At 61.0% G+C, this 26,037-nt stretch overlaps 4 protein-coding genes across 8 annotated transcripts in view; 2 read left to right on the top strand and 2 right to left on the bottom strand.

Moving 5' to 3' along the window:
* The window catches only part of PTPRA (protein tyrosine phosphatase receptor type A), a 132,209-nt gene extending 126,776 nt beyond the window's left edge, over positions 1–5,433 (top strand). For all 5 annotated transcript variants that reach the window (XM_072863356.1, XM_072863354.1, XM_072863355.1 and 2 more), the window contains 6 exons: positions 631–707; positions 2,259–2,393; positions 3,072–3,197; positions 3,691–3,842; positions 4,163–4,298; positions 4,995–5,433. In XM_072863356.1, the coding sequence (XP_072719457.1) occupies positions 631–707; positions 2,259–2,393; positions 3,072–3,197; positions 3,691–3,842; positions 4,163–4,298; positions 4,995–5,069 (701 nt within the window). In that variant the 3' untranslated portion in view covers positions 5,070–5,433. The remainder of the gene's footprint in view (positions 1–630; positions 708–2,258; positions 2,394–3,071; positions 3,198–3,690; positions 3,843–4,162; positions 4,299–4,994) is intronic.
* A 6,872-nt stretch (positions 5,434–12,305) lies between these two features.
* On the top strand, positions 12,306–15,199 carry MRPS26 (mitochondrial ribosomal protein S26). The gene is made up of 4 exons (XM_072862492.1): positions 12,306–12,598; positions 13,855–13,992; positions 14,457–14,580; positions 14,975–15,199. Exons 1-4 carry the CDS (start codon positions 12,348–12,350, stop codon positions 15,104–15,106), a joined length of 645 nt encoding a protein of 214 aa, XP_072718593.1. The 5' UTR covers positions 12,306–12,347; the 3' UTR covers positions 15,107–15,199.
* A 1,512-nt stretch (positions 15,200–16,711) lies between these two features.
* LOC140652045 (neurophysin 1-like) lies at positions 16,712–17,342 on the bottom strand. The gene is made up of 2 exons (XM_072862322.1): positions 17,208–17,342; positions 16,712–17,017 (listed from the first exon to the last, which is right to left on the bottom strand). The coding sequence occupies exons 1-2, from the start codon at positions 17,325–17,327 to the stop codon at positions 16,712–16,714; spliced, it is 426 nt and encodes a 141-aa protein (XP_072718423.1). The 5' UTR covers positions 17,328–17,342.
* A 2,545-nt stretch (positions 17,343–19,887) lies between these two features.
* Positions 19,888–21,753, bottom strand: LOC140652041 (vasotocin-neurophysin VT). The gene is made up of 3 exons (XM_072862317.1): positions 21,463–21,753; positions 20,721–20,922; positions 19,888–20,057 (listed from the first exon to the last, which is right to left on the bottom strand). Exons 1-3 carry the CDS (start codon positions 21,649–21,651, stop codon positions 19,888–19,890), a joined length of 561 nt encoding a protein of 186 aa, XP_072718418.1. The 5' UTR covers positions 21,652–21,753.
* Positions 21,754–26,037: the final 4,284 nt, after the last annotated feature.

The following is a 26,037-nucleotide window of genomic DNA, read 5'->3' as shown; positions in this document are numbered from 1 at the left end:
ACGTGGTCCTGGGCAGCTGTCCCTAGGTGGCCCTGCTTGAGCAGGGGGCTTGGACCAGATGTCCTCCGAGGTCCCTTCCAACCTCAACCACTCTGTGATTCTGTGAGTGCTTGAAGCTGTTGAGACAGGCATTTGTGCCCGCAGTAGTGGAGTCACAGACTGGCTGAGGTTGGAAGGGACCTCTGGAGGTCACCTGGTCCAACCCTCTGCTCAGGCAGGGATAGCATGAAGGGACAGGGCAGAGTCGTGGTTTTTCATGGCCAAATATAACGCTGCCCCCAGGGCTTTCTTGCCTTTGTTCTGCCCTGTCCCTGCCATGACTTTCTTCTCAGCAGATTTATGCTGCCGAGGCTTTCTGCCTCAAGGGAGAAGGGAGTCCCTATGTTGAGCAGGTCCTGCTGCTGGCGTCCTCAGCATCCCCTTCTCCTTCCCCAAACCAGGGCATGGCAGAAGGCAGAACTGAGTCTCCTTGTCCCAGTCAGGTGCTGTAAACACAGGACTCCCCTTCCCATATCTCTGTCCTCTCACCTAGGGCTTGGTGGCTTCCCAGCTAAAGGTCATGCATGGTTATCAAGGAGTCATGCTTTGAAGGTGTTCCCCAAAACTCACATCATTTTGCTTCTGTTTCAGATGAGTTCAACCGAGTAATCATTCCAGTGAAGAGAGGTGAAGAGAACACAGACTACGTAAACGCTTCCTTCATTGACGTGAGTCTCCTTTAATCTTCTTTCCATTTTCTCCCAACGGAAACTCTTTACCTCACGACACTTCCTGTGGAAGGGATTTGTCCCAAAACACTTCTCCTCTGGGTTTTGTGAGGCTCTTTCCACTTGACTTTGCTTTGGGTCACCGGATGGTGCTAGTTTCTTTCTCCAAGAAACCCCTCTGTATGTACGGTTTCCTTGTGACCCACGGATGGTTGGAGAGGAGAGCTGGAGCTTGAGCAGACCCTCCAAATTCTGGTCTCACTTCTGAACTCCGGGCTCTGATGATGGCTTTGGAGAAGCAGACGCACGTAGCCATGGAAATGATTGCTACACAGCACTGTTCATTTGGTCAGAAAACATCCACTAGATTAGGTAGTGGAGCAATACACGGATCCCAAAACCCTTGAGGAAAACCAGGTCAATCCCATTATACCTGTCTGGGTGACGGGAGGAGGCGAGGCAGAGAGGTTAAGTGCTTTCCTCGCTCCGAGGAGGAGGTAAGTGATTGCACATCCTTTTCTCGTGAGTAATCCTGTTGACTTCAGGGGGACATCTCGTATGAGTATTTATCTTCGTGCAGTGATGCCAGCGCTGGCTAAGTGACAGAGCCCTGCTCTTTTCTAGCCCAATTTCTATTTTCGTCTCCCAATGGCAGGGTTTTTTTTTTCCCCCCAAAGGACGGTTACTGCCATGGGCTGAACCAGTAAAACCAGCTTATTCCCAGTTATAACATCCCAAATTAATTGCTCCCTGAAATCTCCTTTGCTGGGTCCCTGCGGGTTGCTCTGGCTGCGTGAGCAGCCGCCTTGTTCTGCGTCGAGATCAGAAAGCCTAAATGTCACATAAGCAAGTTTTGGTGAGGATTCAATTTCCTGCCTCTGCTGAACTTTGCTTAAATGAGAAGCTCCAAATGACGAAGCATCTTTAGTCACAGTCTGCAGCGAGGGCACAGGGGAACGTCAGAGGGGTTTTGGAAACAGAAGCGCTTTGTGGTTGTGGAGGAGCCAGAGTCACCCAGGCTTACTACTGGTTTTCATAGATCATAGAATGGTTTGGGTTGGAAGGAACCTTAAAGATCATCTAGTTCCATCTAGTTTTGCTTACTTCTTCCAAAAATCCCCTGTAAAAATCCTACCTGAATTACTTGGAGCTTAGGCAAGGCTCTACTGCAATGCTCAGACTTTGCAACATCTCTTAAGAGTGCTGGAAACCCAAATCTTTCTCCACCAAACGGATAAGGCCATGCACATGTAGAGGATATGATCCTCCTCCAGCTGCATTTCTTTAAAAACAAAGGTCTTACCACAGTAAAGTGCTGGCTGATGGCACCTCAGCTACCGAGCAGCAGTGTGGCAATGCCCGTGCGTGACGACGTAGCCCACCGTGAGAGCAGGTTTCTCTGCCCAGGCTGTAGTCGTTCACATGGACAGTCATGATGCTCCCAAAAATTCACTGAGCTTGGTAACCCGACCGTGTCCAAGAGCGTTCCTCCCGCTGCTCCTGGCATCCAGGCGCTGCCAATTCACCGCTAACCCTGTTTTCAAATTGCAGGGTTATCGCCAGAAGGACTCCTATATCGCCAGCCAAGGACCGCTGCAGCACACAATAGAGGACTTCTGGAGGATGATCTGGGAGTGGAAATCCTGCTCCATAGTGATGCTAACGGAGCTGGAGGAGAGAGGCCAGGTAAGCGCCCGGGGATAGCTGCATTGGAGCACCGGCAAAATAGATCAGTGTGACCCCTTAAAATCTCCCGATGGCCATGGCACTGCCAGCACCACATGCGTTGGGTGCTCTTTCACCCTTTCTCTAGCAAAGCCATGCAGGAGACATATTTTAGCCTCTACTTCTAATGCAAAGAATCCAGAGGTTGGTAGACCCAGGGTGGGGAGATGTTCAGTAAACCAACTCTGGACCCTCGGTTCTCAAAGCACCTCTGGGTGTAGTGGGCATCTCGTCTCCAAAGTGAGCCCATGAGATAGTGATAGGACGAGGAGTAATGCTTTAAACTGAAAGAGGGTAGATTTGGATTAGATATTAGGAAGAAATTCTTTACTGTGAGGGTGGTGAGACAGTGGAAGAGGTTGCCCAGAGAAGTTGTGGATGTCCCATCATTGGAAGTGTTCAAGGCCAGGTTGGACGGGGCTTTGAGCCACCTGCTCTGGTGGAAGATGTCCCTGCCCATGGCAGGGGGTTGAACTAGATGATCTTTGAAGGTCCCATCCGACCCAAACCATTCTGTGATTCTCTGAGATCCCACCTGGCTTTGGGCAGCTGCCAGCCCCAGGGGAAGACTCCTTCCATTCAAGCCCATGGGAAAAGTACGGGGTCTTCACCCTGTCTCCTCCTGTAATGCTTTCTCAGGAGAAGTGTGCCCAGTACTGGCCGTCCGATGGCTCTGTGTCCTATGGAGACATCACTGTGGAGCTGAAGAAAGAGGAGGAGTGCGAGAGCTATACGGTGCGGGACCTGCTGGTAACGAACACCAGGGTAAGAGTCTGGCCTTCTCCCTGCAGGGAGCTCTAGGTCCTCTTGGGTTTGGCTGTTGTTAACCCCGGATGGTGTTTATGGTGCTTTGCGGTTCTTCTTGCAAGGGCTGAACCTTCCCTCTGGCATCTTCAGCTCCATCATCTCCCCGTCGTCCCAAAGGAGTGTCCATCCCCTGCAATCCCACCTTCTTCCCTACACTTACCTCCCAGGCTGGGGGCTCCTGTCCTGCTGGTCGCTTCTCATCCAGCCCCTCTGCCCTGCTGCCACCAAGCAGCCCTCGTCCTCCTTCTGCCTTGTCCCTGTGCCCGCCACCCAGCCTCCCTCCTGCTCCCCATTCCCCACGTCCTGCCCTGCTCCGTGCCATGGGAACGCCTCCCCTCCACAAGCGGACGGCTTTCCTAAGCGGGTGGTTTTCCCAAAGCCCTGAGCTGGTGGGTTTCTTGGTACGGGTCTCCCACCAACTTACTGACCTCGAGCTGTGCTCTTCCACCAGGAAAACAAGAGCCGACAGATTCGGCAGTTTCATTTCCACGGCTGGCCAGAAGTTGGGATCCCCGGGGATGGGAAGGGAATGATCAACATCATCGCAGCTGTGCAGAAGCAGCAGCAGCAGTCTGGCAACCACCCGATCACTGTGCACTGCAGGTAAAGCCCGGGTGGAGCAGGGGTTGGCCACCCCTCCAAGGGGACCTGCTCTGCAAGAAGCTTTGGAGATGGTCAAAGGTCCCTCAGAAGACTTGGGCTGAGCAGGAGCAGCCCGGGCAGACGTGGTACGGGGTTTTCCTGCTCGGCTAAGCAAAGAGGCTTCAGTCTCGTAGAGCATGTCCTAGCTAAACTAGGAGAGGCTGGGGAAAGACCGTCAGCTCCTCCAGTTCTCCAGTGGTTCCCCTATGGATTGTCCCCTGAGCAAAGCCAACACGGTCAGGACAGGCGGTTTCCTTTACCTTCTGGTTTCTCTTTGCCAGTGCCGGAGCAGGAAGAACAGGCACCTTCTGTGCGCTGAGCACTGTCCTGGAAAGGGTGAAGGCAGAAGGGATTCTCGACGTCTTTCAGACGGTGAAGAGTTTAAGACTACAGAGGCCGCATATGGTGCAGACACTGGTAAGCGCAGCTGAGCACACCCCACGCTCCTCCTGCCACCCCAGACCTCAGCGGGCATGGGCTGGGGACTCAACATTGAGCAAAAACTTCCTCAGTTGAAGGTTTTCTCTCTCCATGAAAGAGTAAGGGATGGAGGTGGTTCAGGAGGTATCTCCCATTCCTCCTGTTAGGACGTCTGGAAGAGTGGAGCTTGGCTGGCTGAAGGCATCAAGCCCCTTTTGAGCACTGACAGAAGCTGTAGGAGCCTCCTTGGAGACATCCTCAGCCACAGCCCACGTATTTATGGGCTCCAGGAGCCTGGAAACCTGTCCTGGTGGCACGGGCTTGGGCAGGAAGCGTGGCAGGGAGGGAAGGAGCAGGCAGGACTAGATGAGGTCTTGCAAGAAGGGTTTGCAAGGATGCCCAGGGATTTAGAAAAAAGTCTTTTTGGGGTCAAAATAGGACCTCAGAGAGGAAGGGGAAGGTAGAGTTTCTTTCGCTGATGGCACCCCAGCAAGGAGGATGGGCAGCCTGGTTTTTGGGGGCACAGAGGAGATGGGACCTGCTCATGGGTGGGAATCCAGTTCCTGCCCTCGGTCTGGGCTGAGGACACGTGACCGTGCTTGGTCCCAGCTAGCCGCAAACCGTGAAGCGTCAAATTCTGTCTCAGGTGTGAATTTTCTTGGTCTAACGCTCCGCTCTCCCCGAATCCTGCAGGAACAGTACGAATTCTGCTACAAGGTGGTGCAGGAATATATCGACGCCTTCTCAGACTACGCCAACTTCAAGTGAAGACAAACAAAAATCCACGCCCCGAAACAAATGACAGAAGAGTTGCCTTCTTTAATATTTTGTAATATTCTGTTTGTTAATATACCCTCCCAAAAACTATGTGTATATATCTTAACTGTTTTAGAGGTTGGTACCATAAGCTTCATATTAGCTGGAGATTTTATATGTAGCAAAGTGTTAGTGCAGATACTGTTGGCTCCTTTTTTTCCAATGTTTTATTGGGGAATTAAATAGCGTGATGTTTGGATTAATATTGTCATACCATCTCTCTTCTGGAGAGTTGATACAGGCTGTTATTTTGTTTGTAAATCTTTTTTTTTTTTTTTCTTGAGGGAGTAAAGCCTTTTTTTTTAAAAAAAAAAAAGAGAAGACAAAGATATCCTGGATCTCATCTGAAAAAAAAACAAAAACACAACCCCACAAGCACAAGCTTTTCCGAACCTGCAGGGAAATGGTTTCACATTTTTCCGCTGGTCAGCTCTTTGAAAAAAAAAAAAGGAGAGAAAAAAAAAAAAGCTTATTCTGTGTCTGTGTATATATATAAATATCCTCATTTTTGTATAAAAAGCAAAAAAGTTTCCTCCTTCAGGGTCAGGCCACCACGTGCTGCGGGTTTGGAAGCTGTAGCCACCACAGCAGCGACCGCTGGGACTTCAACCCCACAAAACAAAACAAAAACCACGAAAAACGAAAGGGTTTTTGCCCCCCGAAGGAAACGTCCGTGTGTTTGGTGCCGGATTTTAGACCTGCCGCGGGGACGGGGGTCGCAGCGGGACCCCCGCGGCCCAGAGCCGAGGACGCTGGCAGTGGCCCTGCCGTCGCTGCTGGTCCCTGCTAGGAGGGAGCGGTGCCCGCAGGCTCCCAGCAGCGAGGGATGCTCCTGCGTGGGCTGTGGGGGCTGTGGCTGGAGGAGAAAGCGGCTCCGCGTGGTCCCAGCTCCGTGTTCTCACCCGTTGTGTCTCTCCCCGAGTGCCACCCGGACCCTTCCCTCCTCTTGGTCGGTAACACCAGCGAAAGAGACATTTTGGAGCCATCTCAAACGCATCGGGCTCGCTGGGGCTGTGTCTGTTCTCCCCCCGCACCCGCTGCGTCCTTGTGCCCAGCGTCCTCATTCCCCCTTACAGCTCTGAAACGGAGCTGTAAGAGCAACCTCCACCCAACCCAGCAGCAGAAGGGCTTTGGAGCAACCCAGGAGATCTTGGCTTCCGATAGCCGTGGTCCAGAGAACAGACCACCTGGGGAAATTCTGCTGTTTCAGAGGATGGGTTCATTTTATTTTCTTTTATTTTCTTCTCTGTACCCTCAGTGCTTCTTGAAAGTGTGAGTGAAAGCTAGGGAGAAGAGCCCTGTGTCCCAGAGGAGACCACCAGGCTTTCTCAAGCTGTAGCAGCAGGGAGAAGGGACCTCTGGGCTACACGACGCACATGCGCGTTTGCCAAGGCACGACCTGCTGCAGGTCTTTGCCTCCATCCTCGGACCAGGAGACCTCCATCCCTCGATGCTGGAGGAGATTTCAGGTTATTTCTCCTAGCATCTCAAGAGCTGCTAAGATCTGTCCATGGGCACGTTCAAAACTCGCCTGGTTGCTCCAAGCAGCCTGATCTAACCTTGGGCATTGGTCCTGCTCCATGCAGGAGGTTGGACTGGAGACCTCAGAGGTCCCTGCCAGCAATGTTTCTGTGTTCCTGCTTCTCGGGAAGGATGTGCGTGGTCCTAAAGCTGGGAAGTGTCGGAGCGGAGCTTCAACAGCGTGCCCATCCTTGGGGCGAGGGGAGTCTGACCTCCTGCCAGAAATTAAACGTAATCAAGGTGACTTCTTGCTCTTGGCTGGGTGAGGCTCCACCAAAACAGCCGCAAATGCAACTCACAGAATCATGGCATGGTTTGGGTCGGAAGGGACCTTAAAGATCACCTAGTCCAACCCCCTGCCATGGGCAGGGACACCTTCCACCAGACCAGCTTGCTCAAAGCCCCGTCCAACCTGGCCTTGAACCCTTCCCATGATGGGACATCCACAACTTCTCTGGGCAACCTCTTCCACTGTCTCACCACCCTCATCGTAAAGAATTTCTTCCGTATGTCCAGTCCCAACCTATCCTCTGGTGGTTTAAAACCTCAAGAAGGTCTCCAGGTGGTCACTGCTGAAGCATTCACAGGTTTTTAAAGCTGAGGGAGACCCTTCTCCAGCCTGGGGGATGCTCTTGCCGCCCTCCAGACAAGTTTAGGGAGTTTTCCTCTTTTTTTTTTTTTTTTTCCCAATGGAGGCTCCATCATGGGGATGAATTTGGGTTATCAGAGCAGGAGGCCAAAAAATGCTGATTTTTATCATTCCCCTCCCAGAAGAAGAAAAATATCAAGAGACCCTAACGCTGGTGATGGGCCAGGGCACAAGAAGAGTCCTAAGGGTCAAGAAAAGTCCTGAGGAGCCAGGGGTGCAGCGCTTCTCTATTAAAAAAATAGGTTAATATGGTTGATTTTAATAGGTTTTTTTGTTATAAAGAGGTGTCTGATGAATTCCTCCCTTGTTCCTCCTGCAGTCGGCGGGACCGTGCCCTGCTTAACTGGGGGAGCTCCATCCCCTGCTCCAGGCACTGGGAGAACTGGGTTCGGAGCAGAGGTTTCACCCCAAGGATTTGGCTGGGCACCCCGGGTGGTGATCGGGAGCACGGGGGGGGGCAGCAGGGCTCGGGGACGGTGACATCCCTGCCCAGCCAAGGGCAGACTCGGGGGACATGGGGTTGAAATCTAGGAAATCATGGGAAAAGCCCCCCCGTGAGTCGGGGTATCAGTTTTCCAGCGGAGCTTTTCCATCCAGGTGGGATTTCCCGGGGCAGGGGGTGGCTCAGCAGGGGCACGCAGGCGAGGGGACCTCCCCCCATCACCCTAAAACACCCCCCAAAAAATGCCCTCGCTGCTGCCATCATCCCCGCTCGGTCACCTGGCACCTCGACATGATCGCTTCGTTAATAAACTTTAACTCCTGAATTTGGGGGGCTTTCGGATAAAGCCGTGAGTCACGCTCGGTAAGAAATGTGCTGACCCCAAAAGAAACGGGGACCCTCCTGGCACGGGGGGGACCGCGCTCGCCCGCCGCCCATGCTCTCCCCGGGGACACGGACCACCCCAAGCGCCTCCGTCCCTCCGCCCGCTGGGCGCTGGCTGCTCCCCGGGGATAATAATGAGATTTTTCCCCTTTTTTTTTTCCTTCTTTCCCGGGATCGTTGTGGGGACGGAGGAATTTTGGGGTCTGGGGAGCTGCCCCGACCTTTCGCAGCGGCATCTGCCGTGGCCCCATCCTGCCGCATCCGACTGCAAATAGCAGAGACGCGAGCAGCTGCTGGAGATAATCCGGGGCCAGATCCTGCCTAAATCCCTTTCCCGGGCTCCGTCGCATCCCCGAGCGGGGGCTTTGGGCTGCGTGGCCTTTGCCAGCACCCGGCCCTGATTTGGGGGTGACGAACCTGAAATGGGAGGGAAAACGGGTGAAACTGGGGCTGGTGCTGGGAGCGGAGGGGAAACTGAGGCACCGAGAGCATCCCTGGGCGCTGCAAAGCGGCTCCTGGACGTGCTGGCCGTGGGGCTGGGGACCACCCGGGCTGGATCCAGCCCTTTCCCAGCCGCCGGGAGCTGTGTCGGGACATGAGCCCGCGGTGACGAGCCAGAGCGGGGTCAGCAGGGCAGACCCCTCCCCCCAAAAAAAAAAAAAAAGGGGTGTCAGGGTGCTGTCCCGCCGTGCCACGGGGATTTGAGGGGAAGGAGGCGACGGGCGCTGGCATGCGGAGGCCCACGCCATCGGCGAGGTCACGGTCCCTCGTGGGAGTGGTGGCAGGGCCGACGTCACCGTCACCGAGCCCTACAAATAGCGGTGCCCAGCCTGGCCCCGCCACCGCTCCAGCCGGCCACCGCCACCGCCGTCACCCTCCTGGCCAGGTGAGGCTGCCCCGGCCGCGGGGGGCTGGGTGGGTGGGTGCTGGCGGCACGCGGGCACCCCGGGGTGGGTGGTCCTGCTCGCCCCGAATCAGACCCTAAGGGCACCCCCGGGGGGTCTGTCCCTGCTGGACCCAAATCCCGGCAGCACCCATGGGTGCTCAGCCCCTCTGGCATCTCCATCCCCGAACCCACCCCAAAGAGCACCCATGGGTGCTCAGCCCCTCCGGCATCTCCATCCCCGAACTAACCCCAAAGAGCACCCACGGGTGCTCAGCCCCTCCGGCATCTCCATCCCCGAACTAACCCCAAAGAGCACCCACGGGTGCTCAGCCCCTCCGGCATCTCCATCCCCGAACTAACCCCAAAGAGCACCCATGGGTGCCCAGCCCCTCCGGCACCTCCATCCCCGAACCCACCCCAAAGAGCAGCCATGGGTGGTCAGCCCCTCCGGCATCTCCATCCCCAAACCCACCCCAGGCAGCACCCATGGGTGCTCAGCCCCTCTGGCATCTCCATCCCCGAACCCACCCCAAAGAGCACCCATGGGTGCTCAGCCCCTCCGGGATCTCCATCCCTGAACCCACCCCAAACGCGACCCTGGGGTGCCCATCTTTCCTGGACCCAAGCCACCCCAAGCAGCACCCATGGGTGCTCATCCCCTCCTCCACCTCCATCCCCCAACCCAACCCCCGTGGGTGCCCATCTCTCCTGGACCCAAACCACCCCAAGCAGCACCCACGGGTGCCCATCCCTCCAGCGCCTCCCCTCCCCCCAGCCCCCAGCACCCACTGGGTGCCCACTGGGGTGGGTGCCGATGGGACAGGGACCCTCCTCTCCCCCGCAGCCCCCCGGCCATGGCACCCCGCGGGTCCCTGCTGCTGCTGGCCCTGCTGCTGCTGGCCTGTGCCCTGCCCCGCTGCCCGGGCCAGCACTGGTCCCACGGCTGGTACCCGGGGGCAAGCGGGACCTCGCCCCCCGCGGGCCTGCAGGTAGGGACCCCACGGGTGACACCACCCCCGGGTGACACCTGCCCCCATGGGGTGACATCTGCCCCCCGGGGCGACAGCCCGACACCCCCGGGTGACACCTGCCCCCATGGGGTGACATCTGCCCCCGGGGTGACACCCCGACACCCCCCGGGTGACACCTGCCCCCCGGGTGACACCTGCCCCCCGGGGTGACACCTCCCCCGGGGTGATCCCCCGGGTGACACCTGCCCCCCCAGGGTGACACCCCCCAGGGTGACACCTGCCCCCACGGAGTGACACCCCCCCAGGGTGATGCCCACCCGGGTCGTGTCCCCCTGCTCCCGGGGTTATCCCCCCGCGTTATCCCCCCCGCATTACCCCTCCCCAAGATTACCCCCCGGGTTGTCTCCCCACAGAGTTACCCCCGGCTTATCCTCCGTGGATTACCCCCCAGAATTACCCTCCGTGGATTACCCCCCGGATTATCCCCCCCCGAATTACCCTCCGTGGATTATCGCCCCCGGATTATCCTTCTCGGATTACCCCCCGGGATTATCCCCCCGTGTTTATCCTCCCCCGAGTTACCCCCCAGAAATACCCCCCAGATTAGCCCCCGTGATCATCTCCCCCGATTACCCCCGGATTGTCCCCCCGTGTCACCCTCCTCGGGTTTATACCCCCAATTCTCCCCCTGGGTCCCCCCGGGGATTAACCCCCTCCCCCGCGTTTATAGCCCACCCCCGGGGTCGTGTCCCCCCCACGGGGTTGTGTGTCCCCCTCCGGTGTCGTGTCCCCCCACGGGGTTTTGTGTGTGTGTCCCTCCCTCGGTGTCGTGTCCCCCCACGGGGTTGTGTCCCCCACAGGGTCGTGTGTGTCCCCCAGCGTCGTGTCCCCCACGGGGTTGTGTCTCCCCACGGGGTTGTGTGTCGTCCCCCGGAGTGGTGTCCCCCCACGGGGTTGCGTGTGTGTCCCCCGGTGTCGTGATCCCCCCCGGGGTTGTGTGTCCTCCCCCGGTGCCCCCGTGTCGTGTCCCCCCCCGGAGCTGTGTTTGTCCCCGCCGGTGTCGTGTGTCCCCCCACGGGGTTTTGTGTCCCCCCACGGGGTTTGTGTCCCCCCCAGGGTCGTGTGTCCCTCCCAGCGTCGCGTCCCCACCCGGTGTCGTGTCCCCCACGGGGTTTGTGTGTCCCCCACGGGGTCGTGTCCCCCCGGTGTCGTGTCCCCCACGGGGTTTTGTGTGTCCCCCCGGTGTCGTGTCCCCCTCACGGGGTTTTGTGTCCCCCCGGTGTCGTGTCCTCCCCACGGGGTTTGTGTGTCCCCCACGGGGTCGTGTCCCCCGGTGTCGTGTCCCCCACGGCGGCCGCTCTCCCGCAGGTCTCGGCCCCGCTCTGGCGCTGCCGCCCCCCCCCGTGCCCCCCGCGGCGGGAGGAGCCGCTGCTGGTGAGCGGGGACGGGCCGGGGGGTCGCGGGTGGGCGCCGGGGGGGTCTCGGGTGGGGCCCGGGGGGAGCCGGTACCGGCCCCGGCCCCCACCGACCCCGCCCCGCTCCCCGCAGGGAGCCGCGCTGCGCCGCCGGTGAGCGGCACCCACCGACCCCACGCGGGACCGACCGACCCCCACCCGGGACCGCGCCGGCACCCACCGCGGGTCCCCGCGGGCAATAAAGGGGCTCCGGGGGGACCCTGTCCCGAGTGGTGGCGGCTGCCGGGGGCGTCCCGTGGAGGGTGTCCCGCGTGGGTGCGTGCTGGGGGGCGGCGTGTCCCGGGGGTGCAAGTGTCCGGGGCTGTGTCCCGCGGGGCGGGATTCCGATGGGAGAGGGTGCCGTGTCCCGTGGGGGGGGGAGCGTCCCGTGGGGGGTGCCGTGTCCCGTGGGGGGCTGTGTCTCGGGGGGGGCTCTGGCCCGTGGGGCGGTGCCGTGTCCCGTAGGGCTGCGTCCCGTGCGAGGGGGTCGTGTCCCGTGGGGGGGCTGTGTCTCGGAGGGGAGGTCTTTGTGCCACGGGGGACTGTGCTTCATGGGGGGCTGTGCCCCGCGGGGGGGGTGTCTCTGTGGGGGGCCTGTGTGTCGTGGGGCTGTGTCCTGTGGGGCCATGTTCCGTGGGGTGCCGTGTCCGTCGGGTGTCCGTGTCCCGCGGGTGTCCGTGTCTCACGGGTGTCCGTGTCCCATGGGTGGTGCCGTGTCCCTCGGGTGTCGGTGTCCCACGGGCAGTGCCGTGTCCCACGGGTGCCGTGTCCCCCATTGGTCTGCGTCCCGCAGGTGTCCGTGTCCCTCCCCCCCCCCGCACTACATTTCCCATCAGGCCCCGCTCCCGCGCTCCCTTTCCCATGGTGCCCCGCGGGCGGGGCGGCTCTGGCACGTCACGTCCGGTCCCGCGGGCCGCCCCGCCATGCTGCGGGCCCTGAGGCGCTGCCGCCCGGGGCCGGCTCTGGGGGCCGCGCTGGGCCCCGGCCCCGGCCCCGGCCCCTTCCCCGCCTGGGGGCCGCGGCTGGTCCCGGCGCGGGGCCGCAAGACGCGGCACGATCCCCCCGCGAAGTCCAAGGCGTCGCGGCTGAAGGTGCCGCCGCCCGTCGACCCCGAGGAGCTGCTGGTGGTGATCGAGCGGTACCGGCAGCACCGGCTGGTCCTCAGCGCCCTCCGGTACCCGCCCGGGGCTGGGCTGAGCGGGGATGGGGGCGGAGGGAGGGTTGCGAGGCCGGGCCTGGGGCTGGGGGTGGGGCTGTGGGGCTGCTGTGGGGCAGGGGAGGGCTGGGGGCTGGCTGTGGCTCTGGGTGTGGCGCTGCTGTGGGGTAGGGGGCCAGGTATAGGGCTGTGGGGTTGCTGTGGGGCAGGGGAGGGCTGGGCTTGTGGCTGTTTGGGGCTGCTGTGGGGCAGGGAGCTGGTTATGGGGCAGGGTGCCGGCTGTGGGGCAGGGGAGGGTTGAGGGGCCTGGCTGTGGCTCTGGGTGTGGGGCTGCTGTGGGGTAGGGGGCCGGGTATGGGGCTGTGGGGTTGCTGTGGGGCACGGGAGGGCTGGGCTTGTGGCTTTTTGGGGTTGCTGTGGGGCAGGGGGCTGGGTATAGGGCTATGGGGTTGCTGTAGGGCAGTGGAGGGTTGGGCTTGTGGCTGCTCGGGGCTGCTGTGGGGCAGGAGGCTGGGTGTGGGTCTGTCGGGCTGCTGTGGGGCAGGGGAGGGCTGGGGGCTGGCTGTGGCTCTGGGTATGGGGCTGCTGTGGGGTAGGGGGGTGGGTATGGGGCTGTGGGGTTGCTGTGGGGCAGGGCAGGGTGAGGCTTGTGGCTCTTTGGGGCTGCTGTGGGGCAGGGGGCTGGGTGTGGGGCCGCTGTGGGGCAGGGAGCTGGTTATGGGGCAGGGTGCTGGGTATAGGGCTATGAGGTTGTTGTGGGGCAGGGCAGGGTTGGGCTTGGGGCCGTTTGAGGCTGCTGTGGGGCAGAGGTGCGTTGGGGGGCTGGTTGTGGGGCTGGATGCGGGTCTATGGGGCTGCTGTGGGGCAGGGGGCTGGTTATGGGGCTGTGGGGCTGCCGTGGGGCAGGGGAGGGCTGGCAGGTCTGGGGCCACTTTGGAGCGGGGACAGCTAGACCCCAGGTTAGTGTGGGGCAGGGAAGGGCCCGGGCGGTGGGGCTGGGACGGCTGTGGGGCAGGGGAGGGTCAGGGTGGTGGGGCTGGCTCTGCTATGGGGCAGGTTTGGGAGACCCCAGCACCCGCAGGGGCTCAGCAGCCCCCTTTCCTTCTCCCCCCCTTCCTTTTCCCCCCCTTCCTTTTCCCCCCCTTCCTTTTCCCCCCTCCTTTTCCCCCCCTTCCCCCCTTCCTTTCCCCCCCCTCGTCCCCCCCTTCCTTTCCCCTCCTTTTCCCCCTCTCCCCCTCTCCTTCCCCTTCCCCCTTCCCCTCTCCCCCCGGCAGGGCCGAGTTCAGGGCCGAGGTGGCGCAGAAGAAGCGGGAGGCCCTGCTCTCCGGGGAGGACTCGGCGGAGCTGGCGGAGGAGCACCGGCGCCTGATGGCCTGGAACCAGGCGGAGAACGCCCGGCAGCGGGCACGCAGGTCAGCCCGGCCCGGCGCGAAGGCGGGGGGGGCCGCTTGCCTTTGTGGCTTTGACTTTTGCTCGTGCAGAACTAAATCCAACACCGGGGCCGGTTAGAGCCAGGCTAAATTTTTACAAAGACGCTTGACCTAAGTTTTGACGGAGCCAGCCCCGGGTCTCAGGTCCGCGCCACCCGTGTCAGTGCCGGTCTGCTCGAAATTTGAAAGGTTTTGCGCGTTTTTTCTCCCGCGGGAGGAGGGGAATTCTCTTTGTCCCCTCACTGGGGACGGCAGGGGCTCTCTTCCCCGCCGCGGCTGCTCTGCTCCTTCCCGTTTCTTCTGGCCGTGCTCAAAGTTGCAGGCTTTGCGTCCCGAGGGATTAGCGTGTCTCGCCGAAGAAGTGCCACCCTGCCGAGCACGAGCATTCGGCGAAGCCTTCCTGTTTCGTGTTGTGTTTGTTTTTTTTTTCCTTTTCCATACGGCAGAGAGGAAAGACTTAGGAAAGAAGAGGAAGAACAGAAGAGGCAGAAGCTCCAGGCTGTGGAGAACAAGGCCAGGAAAATGGAGGCTTTCCTGAAGGAGAAGGAGAAGGAGGTTCTCCAGCTGCAGGTGAGAGCAGCTGGTGCCGGCTGGGGAGAGCGCTGCCAGCAGCCCTGTGAGGGATTTGATGGCAGCCCGTGGGAGCGCTGTGGAAGCCGTAGGCTTCTTTTCCAGAGATTTTTATGTTGGTAGCTGGGAACACAAGCGTCGGCGCCTTCCAGGAGCGCCGACAGCGCGTGGATGGGATAGAGGTTGAGCGAGAGCTCTGAAAACGGAGTTTTCAGGGCGGAATAATCCTGAGCGAGAGAATAAAGCTTTCCTCGGGCTGGGCTCGCCTCCTGCTGGTGGCATCTCGGGGTCTCTCGGAGATCCGCGAGCTCTGCGGGCACCGGCAGCTCGCGCGCTGCCCGCAGTGACTCGTCCGCTAACGTGCGTTAAGAGCCGGTGCTTGTCCTTCGCTCAGGAGGAAGCCAAAACGTTCATCACCCTGGAGAACCTGGACGCGCGGATCGAGGAGTGCCTGGACAACCCTCGCAACTACAACTTCGCCATCGACAAGGACGGGCGGATCGTCAAACGGACGGTGTTGTCTTAGCGGCCCCTGGCCCGGTTTCTGTCCAGAGGCTCCGCTTACGAGCCCGTTTCTTCCTTCTAACGTATAAATCAACCGCAGAATTGTTGGAGAAAGCCCGCGGGTCTGGCTGTGGTTCTTCGGAAGGGTTAACGCCTGCGGGAAAGGAGGGCGAGGGAGAAATTTGGGCTCGGAACAAGCGGTCTGTCTCAGCCCTGCCGGGGGGGGGGCCGGAGAAGCCGCTGGTGTTCGTGTGCCCGGCACTCTGACTCGCCGCGATTCCACCTCCCGCGTGTTTGGATCCCTCCGGCTTTCCCAGGAAGCGTGGCGGGGGGGTGAGGCGGAGCAGGAACGGTCCCGAGGCAGATCCTGGCTCGGAGCTCCCCGGCGTAGCCGCGCCTCTGTTTGCACGTCGGCCCCTCGAGACGCTTTTGAAAGAAAACGAGGCCCGAGTGGCTCTGGGGGAAGCACCGACCCTCCGCGTTTTGTTCTCGGGGGAAAGCATTAATTGCTTCTCTGGTTTCTGCTGTGGCGGAAGGACCTGTCCTTCCTTTAAACCCTCCTTTGCACATCTGTTGGTGTGCCTAAATGAGAAGATTGTGCCGAGGACATCTAAATGATACTGGCTTTTATGTCTCCTTTTCTCTTCCCCCCCTGCTTCTGCCTTATTTTAACCTGGGAGTTAAGTTGTAGGTGATGCTGCCGTTACTCTGGGTCCTCTCTGGCGGTTCTGGCTTATTGTGGTCTTGCAGACCGAGCTGCGCTCTCAGCTTTGCCCCAAAACCGCTGGCTTTGGGCTGCCCCACACCCGCCTGGAGTTTGCCGCGGTTCAGCCGGAGCCCAGGCGGGCTGACCGCAGCTCCCGCTGCCCTCCCTCCCTCGGATCAAACCCCAGCTGTTCGCATCGACCTTAAATCCTTCCTTTTTATTTACGCTTCCCTAAAAATGGCTTTTTCTCTCCAACCAGCCCTCCTGAGTCTGCACCTAAACCAGGCAAGCGGACAAAACACACAGACTTTTTCATTTTTTTTTCCGTACAAGTTTTATTTGTAATTAAGATCATCACTTAAATCTGAGTCACAGACCTTGGCTCGTCTGTTCTTGGCCTGATGCGGGGCTGGTACGGCTCGATAGATAAGGGGTCCTGCAGGTGCTTCTCTCCCGGGTGGTCTACGCAAACAGCATTTCTTGGTCGCAGGATGAGTCAACCACGCAGCCCTCTGCACGGGGAGAGAAAGGGGAGAGCTCCGCTTGGAATGAGACGGCACGAGCCAGCCCTCAGAGCCCCTCCGGCGCTGGTTTTTAATAACCTCGAGGAAAATCGCGTTCGCTTCGTGCCCTGTAGCTCCCCGGGATTTGTAGCAGGGTCTCTGGCTAACTTAGGGAAGAGGCTGGGATTTTTGGAAAACCCCCAAATCGGGAAATTTTTGAAAAGCAGGAGGGGGCGTGGGCTGCCGTGCACCCTGTAACCTCAGCCCCCCGAATGTGGTTGCGGTCTGCTCTCCCCCGAAACCTCAGGGCCTGTTGTCGCCTTCCCTGGGGTCGGGATCAATCCCGCCCCGAGTGGGGTGGCCCTGGCTGTTGGGGAGACAGATGGACAGACGGATGGGACAAAGACGATCCTTTGGGTCACGTCCCCTCTCCCGCTCCTACATCGTCACCTCTCGTGCCTGCGAGGACCCCCCCCGAGGAGGGTCCCAGAGGGGACGCGGACCCGGCGCTGCCCTCACCGCTGCTGCAGCAGACGCCAGGGGCCGCGCAGCTCCCTCCGCTGCCGCCGCAGGGTCTGCGTCCCGACTCGCAGGGTGTCGGCAAGAAGTTTTCCTCCTGGCACCGCAGGGTTTCGGAGGTGCCGATGTAACAGCCCAGCTCTTCTCCGCAGCAGATGTTGGGGCCGAAGCAGTGGCCCTTGTTCCGGGGACCGCAGGGCAGGCACTGCTCGGGGAAGGGGGGGAAGAAAGGTGGGGGAGAGTTACCGGGGTCAGCGCAGCGGGGCTGAGCCTTCCCCCTGGTCCTTTCCTCCCTTCTGCCGGCCTCTTCCCCGCAGGAGCCCCGGGACGGCGTGGGGAGGGTCGGGAGCAGGACAGGAGGGGGTTAGGAGGTCTCCCGGCCCGCCGCGACGTACCTTCCTGACGTCCATGTCCAGGACGGCGCGTTTGCCCCCGATGGGGCAGTTCTGGATGTAGCAAGCGGAGGAGAGAGCCAGGAGCCCCAGGAGGCCGACGGCGAGCGCCTTGCAGGGCATGGCTGCGGGGTCGGGAAGCTTTTCGGCTTCTCGTCCCGGCAAACCGTCGCGTATATATAGCGCCGGCTCCTACTTACGCATGCCGGCACCGGCGTCACCCGGTTGCCTTAAAAACCACAAGGCATTGCTTTCCACACCGAAGGGCTCTGCTAATAGCCGGAGGTCGAGGACGTGAGGTCAAGGCCAAGGTGTTGGTTTTCTCCTTGGCGATGACTCCGACCGCAGCGGGGGGGGAACGCGCGGAGGCTGCGGGTGCTGTTTGGGGCTCGGGTCCCTTCTCTGCCAAGCCCTTAGGGCTGCCGGGCTGCGGCCCGTCGCTCTGCGTCCCCTTCGGGACCCCGCTGGCGTGGGTTGGGTGGGGATGGAGGCAGGCGTCTCCAGAGCCTGGCGGGGTGAGAGGGGCCTTGTGCTGCCCTGGGCTTCAAATCCCTTCTGGTGGGGGGGAAACCAAACCCGTGTCCTCCTCCGGGAGCATCTGGGGTGGGAAGGGCGGCGTGGGTCCTTTCCACCCTTCTCTGCCCGGCCTTCGGGGGAAGGTCAACACGGGGCTTGTCCCGCTCCGGCGTGGCAGGGACACCGAGCCCATCCCCGCCTGCTTTCATCTAACAGCAGCCTGAAAACGCCAAACCTCGTCGGCAAAGGCCTGAAAACACCCATTTCCCCCCTTGCTTCTGCCCTTGGACGCCAAGCCCTGGATCACGTCAGCAGCAGGCGAAGGAACCCCTGGAGAAACGGCACCGAAGGCTGGCACAATCGCGCGGGGTCCTGCTCGCCCCGACCCCTCGCCTTCGTTACCGCAATTAAGAGCTTCCCGGCTTGAATAAATTCCTCTGCCGCGGACAAAGCTTGCGTCTATCGAGACCATTACCCCGGTCCCTCCCCGCGCCTGCTTAATTGGGAATTAGGCAGCCCGGAGCCCGAGAGCCGTGACCTCTTCTCGTCCCCTCTGGCTTTGCTTCGAAATCTCCCACTTAGCGTGGCCGCGGTGGCCGGCGGCGAGGGCAGCCAGGTCCCCGTCACCCACCCGGGGTCAGGCAGCCGGTGACTGCTGGTCCCTGGGGACAAGCCGGGTGCTGGGACCCATGTTAATGGGGTGGAAATGGGGCTCGGCGTCTGCCGTGGGACGTCCCCGCAGCTCGACCCCGGCTGCCGTCCCGCTGCGGCACGGAGGGGGGGAACCGCCGTCCAGGAGCCCCCGCCGCCGGTCGGGGGGTGCCCGGGCCCCCTTGGGATGCCTCTCGGGGAGCCAAGTGGGGAAAAGCAAAGCCCCAATTACCAGCTCCTGGTGGTTTTGGGGAGCCCGACACCCCGATGCTGAGGCTCCCATGAGCCTGGAGCATCATCCCCGCTCGGTGACGCGTCCCCGATGCTGCAGGAGGTGTTGGGGTTCGCATCCTGCGTCGCGGGAGAGGCTGAGTGCCAGGGCTGGGCTCAGCAGCCCCGTTCCCTCATCCCGCGGGCGTCCGGCTCGGCGTCACCCATTGGCGCTGCCGCTTTCCCGAGGACTTGGGGGTGATTTCGGGTCCGTCCCCCCCCTCCCCGGGGCTGGGATGAGATGCTCGTCGCGGGGACCAGGAGCTGGGTTAGTCCTGCACCCCCTTCGAGGTGCGGGCGTGGGCAGGATGGGTCCCGCTGGCGTGGAGGAGCTCCACCTCCACGGAGGTGCCACCTCCCTCGGGGACATTATAAAGGACGAGCTGTCCCCTGTGCAGCGGCCAGAGCCCAGCCCGGAGCGAGCCCGGAGCGGGGACCCCGCCAGGGTAAGAGACCTGGGGAGGGGGTCGGGAAGAGGGTTGGGGTAAGGGTACTCCAAATCTGGGGGGTGGTGGTGGAACAACTGGGGGGCTGATCCTGCCCGTCGGCGTCTGGTGGGGACCAATTCGCTAAGCGATGGTGGGGAAAGATGAGACCGGCCCCGGGGGGTTGTATGAAGCTGGGAACCCAAACCTTTCCGCTCCTGGGGGTTTTTTTGGGGTGGTTTTCTTTACTTTTCATCAGTTTTAGTAGACGTGGCTTGAAGCCGCCTGTCGTGCTGGTTCCTGAAGGCAACGGGGCCCCGAATCTGCCCCAAAGAGGGGTCTCGGCCAAGAGGTAACGCAGTGGTGGCACCTCCCGGGGCGCGATGCTGTCCCCAGTCTCCCGGGGCTGGGGGTGCTGGCTGTGACGGGAGGCTCAGCACCCATGGGTGCTGCAGGGGCTCGCAGGGTGGCACTCAATGGCCAGATCCCAGTGGCCAGCTCTGCCCGGGCTTCTTTCCCTTAACACTGCGAGGACGGGGCCGAATCCTGCACCCAGCCCAGCAAAACCACTGCGGATGGGAGCCGAACCGCCCAGGGCTGGATGGGGATTTGGGGAGCGGAGGGTGGGGGTGAAGACCCAACAACCTCCCCCCCCCCCACCGTCCCCAAGCCCCAGACGGGTCCCTCGGAGCCCCCCACGACCCCTCCCCAGTGCCCCAGACGAAGCCACCACGGTGCACGAGGACTTTTATTGGATCTCGTATTTACAAGTCTGGGGTGGGGGGATCGGTGACAGTGGGGGGGACGCCCGGCGCCCCGGCTCAGAGAAGGGGATGCTTGCCCTGCTGCTGCTGCTGCCGGTTCGCCAAGTGCATCAGCTTGAGGAGCAGATCTCCGGCCGAGCCGTCCAGCACCGTCAGGTTCTTCTCCGCCTCCTCCTGAGCCCCGTCGCTGTCCTCGTCCAGGCAGCCAGCGTCCATCGCACAGGTTTCTTCAACAGCAAGCAAAACATCGTGACGGGACAGGTTATTTAGGACCACGAGTGTTTTATTTTCAGGTGGGGAAGAGGTTGGTGGCAGCTGGGGGTGCCCGCACAGCTCACGCTCCAGCTTTGTCCCTCCCGTTAACCAGGGCACGGGGCTGGCTGGGCTTTTTCCAGCACATCGGGGAGGTTGCGTGTGCCTGGCTGGGAAATCGCTCATGTGGCAGCTCGGGAAGGAGCTCTGGGCCCAATCCTTATAGAATCATGGCATGGCTTGGGTTGGAAGGGACCTTTAAAGGCCATCTAGTCCAACCCCCCTGCAGTGAGCAGGGACATCTTCAACCAGATCAGGTTGCTCAGAGCCCCGTCCAACCTGGCCTTGAATGTTTCCAGGGATGGGGCATCTACCACCTCTCTGGGCAACCTGTGCCAGTGCCTCACCACCCTCAGCGTAAAAAATCTCTTCCTTCTGTCTACTCTGAATCTGACTATCCCAAATTATCCCAAAATGGGGACAACACTGCTGCCGCTCTGTGCCTCAGTTTCCCCTTTGGAAGGTGAGGTCTAACTGGAGGACCGACCCACGCCATTGCCATCCCCCCGTGGCCCCAGGACACCCAAACTCTCCTCTCCAAGCCCCCATCCCGCTGACCCCAACACCCCCCACATTACCGGCGGTGCAGCAGATGCCGGGTGCGGCGCAGCGGCCACCGGAGCCGCAGGGCTGCCCGCCGGCCTGGCAGGGTGAAGGCAGGTAGTCTTCCTCGGCGCAGCGCCGTGTCTCGGCCGTGCCCAGGTAACAGCCCAGCTCCGCGCCGCAGCAGATGCCGGGGCCGAAGCAGTTGCCTCTGTTCCCGGGGCCACAGGGCATGCACTGGGGGAAGGAGGCGCTTGAGTCCCCGTACCCCCCCAAAAAAGAGGGGGTACACCCTGCTTGCACTCACTTGTATTCCAAGCAGCCCCCCCCACCCTGCTTCGCCAGCCCTGGAGGTGCCATGCTGGCGTGGGGTGGCGTGGGGTGCCCTGTCTTGTCCCTGCCACCAGCAGCGTGGCCTCGTGCTGTGGCACTGGCCCTGCTTTGGGGCCCCCTCCCCTGTGTCCTCTCCATCTCCGCTCCCTGGGGGTGCCCTGTCCCCCCATGAGGACGCGCAGCTGTGGCTGAGCTCAGTCCCCTCCTTGAGGTGACAACAGCATTTGCGGGAGGGTGTCGCTCATTCCTCTGCCACTGCCCCACCACGTGCCCTTGGGCATGTCCCCCAGCCTTCCCAAAAACGGGGTGCACCGTGCTGCTCCGGGGAGCGTGGCACAGCCAAGGGTGCCCGCAGGTGATGGGGAGCCTCTGCACCCCACTGAGCCGCCATATCCCCCCAAAACCCCCATCCCGTCCCCCCCAAACCCCCACCCCATCCCATACCTGTCGGAGGGCTGTGTCGGCCAGGGCTCGCTTGCCGCCCCGGGGGCAGTTCTGGATGTAGCAGGCGGAGGACAAGGCGAGGAGGCAGAGGAAGGAGAGGGGCAGCGAAGGCTCTGCCATGACGGAGGGTGCTCGCAGCTGTGCCACGCGTGCCAGGGGAAGCCGGCCGCCTCGCCGCTCGCTTTGCATCTGCCCCCGTGCTGCACCAGCCGCTATTTATGCTGCTGTCGCCCCTTCCCAGGGGAGGAGGAGGAGGAAGAAGAGGGCTGGGTTGTTTTTTGTTGTGTTTCTATTTTTTTTTTCCCCCAATCGCATCCAAGCGAATCTGTAATTGAGGTGATTCAGTGCAGGAGCGCAAGCGGCAGCGCTCAGGGCTGGTGAATCCCCCCCCACCGAGCCGTGGCTGCTCCGAGGGGCAGAGGCCATCCCAGGGGTGGCCAGCTCCTGGGGAAGGGTGCTGGACGGGCAGGGTGCGGGTTTGGGGAGGGGTGCTCAGTCAGAAGGTGCTGGTTTGGGAGGGATGCGGGTTTGGGGAGGGGTGCTCATTCCGAAGACGCTGGTTCAGAGAGGGTTGTCGGTTTGGAAGGATGCTGGTGCGGGAGGGATCCTGGTCTGGAGGCTGCTGGTGTGGGAGGGATGCGGGTTTGGGGAGGGTGCTGGTTTCGGAGGGGTGCTGGGCTGGGGGTGATGCTGGTTTGGGGAGGGATGCTCATTCCGAAGAGGCCGGTTCGGGGAGGGACGCTGGGCTGGGAGGGATGCGGGTTTGAATGGCGCTGGGCTGGGAGGGGATGCTGGGGGGCAGCGATGGGGTCAGGGCTGGGGGAGAGCTCTGGGGTGCACAAAGACGAGACCTAAACCAAGGGGCTCGGCTGCAGCGCTGGACCCCAGAGCACCGGGGTGTAGAGCAGGACCCCGCCACAGCCCAGCCCGCAGGGACCCGTCATTGCCACCCACCGCTCGCTCGCCTCTTCCACCTCTTTTTCTCCAAGAAACAAGAAGGCAGAGAAACCAACGGCAGAGGGAGCGAGGAAAAGGGGAAAAAAAGGGAAAAAAAAAAAAAAAAGCCCCTTTGGGGCTGGCGTTGCTCCGCCTTTTGGCACCCAGCGGGCCCCACCCGTGCTGAGACCTGGCACGCTCGTGTCACCGATGGGCTGTCGGAAACGTCGGCACGGGGCAAATGGTGGCGACTTCCCCCGTCCGGTGTAAAATCCCTCCCCGCACCACCCAGCCATGAATATTCCTGCTGGGCCCAGCTCCCCTGTCCAGCAACGCCAAGGGTGACCTCAGCAACGTGAAATTAATACGCGGGGGGGGAATCAGGCGCCTAACGAGCATCCGCCCCCCCAGAGGGCTGGGGCTGGCTCACGGGGATTAGGAGGGGCTCGTTTGGGGGTGCTGGGAGGGATGGCGTGGGTAAAGAGGGGGTGCCGCCAGCCATGGTCCAGCCTCCGGGGTGGTTTCCTACCCTTCAGCCCACCCTGAACTCATCTTCATCAAAGAGGGGGCATTGAGGCAGAGAACCATTAAAAAAATCAGCCTGGGGATCACTTGGGGTGGCTGGAGCGTGGCTTTCCCCACCCTCGTTAACATCCCTCGCCTTCTCGCCCTCGTTAGCATCCCTTTTCCGCCGGATCAGTGGCCCGGACCGGCTCAGCCCCGGTTGGAGCGAGGGGGACAGTGGTACCCTGGGTGGGGAAGGGGCTGCTGCTCGGCTCGAGCATCCCACGGGGGAGCCGTGGTCCAGCTGCGACCCACCCGGCAAAATCAAAATGCTTTGAAAAGCAAAGCGAGCGCCGTGCTGGGCTTCACCGGCATCAGCGAGGGACTTGGAGGGGGGTGAAGCCCAGAGCATCGCTTCGCTGCCTGGGGGAAACTGAGGCACGCAGGGGTGAGGGCAAGCATCTATTACGGGGCGGTGGTTGCGGTGCCGGGAGTCCCAGCCTGCTCCTGTCTCCTGCCCTGTGATTTTTTTTTGGAGGGATGCATCAACCTGAGGCGTGAGGGTCCTGGTTTTTGGGGCCTCCTGGGCTTTTTGATGGGTAAAATGAGGGTGACTCCCCCCCCAGGTGGGGTGAAGGTAACCACAGCCCCTGACTCAGGTCTCCCTGGGACCAGGGGAGCGGCGAGGTCCCAGATTTGCCCCGTGCCCACCACGAGAGACGCTGAATCACCCGCGTGGGGCAGCCGTGGGCAGCTTCAATGACCGATATTATTAGCACCGGCCACGTTTCCCCGTCCAAACCCATCCCTTCACAGCGGGAGCCGAAACCCACTTGCGTTGCAGGACCAAGGAGGACGCAAAAGCCCTCGGCTGGGAAAACTTTTCTTTAAAAGAAACCCAAATGTCAGCTCTAAATTGGGTGTTACATGCTCATGCTCCGTCTCTTCATTACTGTATCGTAAAATTACATTAGCCAGGAACGATCTGCATTCAAATGACTCTGTGTCTGGAATGATAACGCGGGAATATGAGATTAAAATGTAATTATGCTCTTTAAAGTCAAGGAAGGTTAATAAAATGTTTTTCCAAGTTGCAGAGGCTCCGCAGCCGCAACGCAGAATCACTTACGGGAATCAAGGGGAGGATGAGGTGGGAAGGGGGAGGCGGGGGGAGGCAAAAAATGTGTAGAAAACATAAAAAAGGGGTTTTGGGGGGGGTGTGAAAATATTGGGGTCACCTGGGATGAGTCATGGGGGAAGTGATCTCAGGATGATGGGGTTTCACGGGGCTGGGCAGACTCAGCCTGGAGCATCCTTGCTGGGCAGTGGTGCTCACTGGTACCCGGCCACGGCCCCGGGACGACGCTGGGGCCCCCAACCCGCACCCAGCTCCTGCTGGCTGCTTTGGGGCTACTCAGATCCGTGCTCCAAGCCCTCCCACATCAACCGCAGGGTCCCTTCTCTGCGTCCCCGCCACCGGATTTGCTCTGCCACGTCCCCGCTCTTCCCCAGGCTCTTCCTGGGGCCCCAGAGGAGGCCCCCTTCGTTAGCGCTGATCTCCTAACGACATGCGAGGCGGGCGATGCGGGCGCCGCGGCATTCATCGGTGGCATTAGCTGCCTGCTATCTATAACCCAGCTCGCCTCGGCTCGCGGAGGAAAGCCCCCAAGGCCTGCCACGGGGTGGGCAGCATCCTCAAACCCAGCCCTCCCGCTCAGCCGAAATACGGCCCCAGCTCTTCCTAGACATCAGCAAAGGGGCTGGGGGCTGCCGGAGAGGCTCGGCCACGGAGCTCCGCTGCTTGTGCCCTTCCCAATCGCTTTTCACGTCGAGGAATAACCCGGATGGTGGGAAATGGGGTGTCCAGCAGCAACCCGCAGTGCTTCCGCGCTGTTTCGCACATAAAACACCCTCTGGCTACACCCGTAGCTTTAAAGCATCATTGCCGCACAGAAATTACGATTTTTTTTTTCCAATCCTTGAATGGTCACACCCTCGCACACGGTCAGGACAAACCACAAGTATATTCCCCCCCATCCTTCATTAACAGGGGGAGCTTCGTTAGCTTTGAAGCCTCCACCGAGGTTTCGGAGAGCCCCTCCAGAGGCAGGAGAGAGGATGGAGGTCGCGGTGCTCCGCCGCAGCCCGCAGAGGTCAAAGTGACAAAGCTTAACCAGAATAAATTAGAGGACGTTGGGTACCGTGTGGAAAACCAGATTTTTCACCCATTTGTGCATTTTTCTGCCTTTGCCGTGGCTGGAGGGGATGCAGCAGCGAAGGAGAAACCGGTTGGACACATCGCTCATGCGCTGGGGATGTAACGCAGGTCAGGCTGGCAAAGGCGCCTTTGCTCCCTCCTTTTTTTGCTCCTTTTGCTCCCTCCTCCTGTCTGGGCGAACGAACGCTCCTCAGACGGGCCCGTCCTCGCGGCGTTTAGCAGAGGACGTCCTCGCGTCCCCAAGCGTTGCACCCAGTCAAGTGAACTCGCGGCTGACGGGGGGTTAATGGCTGGAGGCTGATGGGGAGGGGGGATGCTGGCTGAGCACAGCGCCTTCTTTTTTCGTGTCGCGGCTAAAGATGCTCCTCTGCTTCCGTGACATGATGGAAAATAGCTTCCACGCTCGTTTGAAGAAGGAAGAGCGGCCAACGTCAAGATTTGCCGGGGTGCTGCCTTTACCACTTGCCCGTCCAAACGCAGCCCGCTGGGATGCAGGCGTCACGTCGGGAGGTTACTGACCGACGAGGGATGGATTTGGCCTCCTCAAAGCGCTTGAAGGAGAGCGTTAGAGGAGATTGCTCAGGCCTTCAATCAAAGGCTGTTCCCCACCTCCCGAAGAGAAGACGGGCTCAGCGCCAGGAAATAAATTTGCCGGTGGCATCATCTGCCCATTCTGTGTGGGAGCTTAAGGGGAATTGCTGTGGGTCCTGGCAGAAGACCCCACGGGAAGTCCTGGTACGTGAGGACCACCAAGCCCATCTTCTCGGGGTGCAGAGAGGGTCTCTGCTGCCCACAGAGGTTTCAGTGCCCCCGCTCGTTTGCAAGGGGAGCGATCAGGAGGACTCACACCCAGCTGGTACACGGTCCTTCCCTAAGCAACGAGAGGTGGGCGCAGAGGGAAATTCATCCCTTCTCCC

This window comes from Ciconia boyciana, chromosome 5 (assembly GCF_034638445.1).
Source record: "Ciconia boyciana chromosome 5, ASM3463844v1, whole genome shotgun sequence".
Lineage (NCBI taxonomy): Eukaryota > Metazoa > Chordata > Aves > Ciconiiformes > Ciconiidae > Ciconia > Ciconia boyciana.
This window is presented reverse-complemented; position numbering and strand designations above follow the sequence as displayed.

Bases quoted from the DNA above. Each gene is read 5' to 3' on its own strand.
- MRPS26 (XM_072862492.1), top strand. From the start codon at position 12,348: ATGCTGCGGGCCCTGAGGCGCTGCCGCCCGGGGCCGGCTCTGGGGGCC. The intron at 12,599-13,854 runs GTACCCGCCCGG...TCCCCCCGGCAG, and splicing joins CTGGTCCTCAGCGCCCTCCG to GGCCGAGTTCAGGGCCGAGG. The intron at 13,993-14,456 runs GTCAGCCCGGCC...TCCATACGGCAG, and splicing joins GCCCGGCAGCGGGCACGCAG to AGAGGAAAGACTTAGGAAAG.
- LOC140652045 (XM_072862322.1), bottom strand. From the start codon at position 17,327: ATGCCCTGCAAGGCGCTCGCCGTCGGCCTCCTGGGGCTCCTGGCTCTC. The intron at 17,018-17,207 runs GTACGTCGCGGC...TTCCCCGAGCAG, and splicing joins TGGACATGGACGTCAGGAAG to TGCCTGCCCTGCGGTCCCCG.
- LOC140652041 (XM_072862317.1), bottom strand. From the start codon at position 21,651: ATGCAAAGCGAGCGGCGAGGCGGCCGGCTTCCCCTGGCACGCGTGGCA. The intron at 20,923-21,462 runs GTATGGGATGGG...TCCTTCCCCCAG, and splicing joins CCGACACAGCCCTCCGACAG to TGCATGCCCTGTGGCCCCGG. The intron at 20,058-20,720 runs GTAATGTGGGGG...TTGCTGTTGAAG, and splicing joins CGGCATCTGCTGCACCGCCG to AAACCTGTGCGATGGACGCT.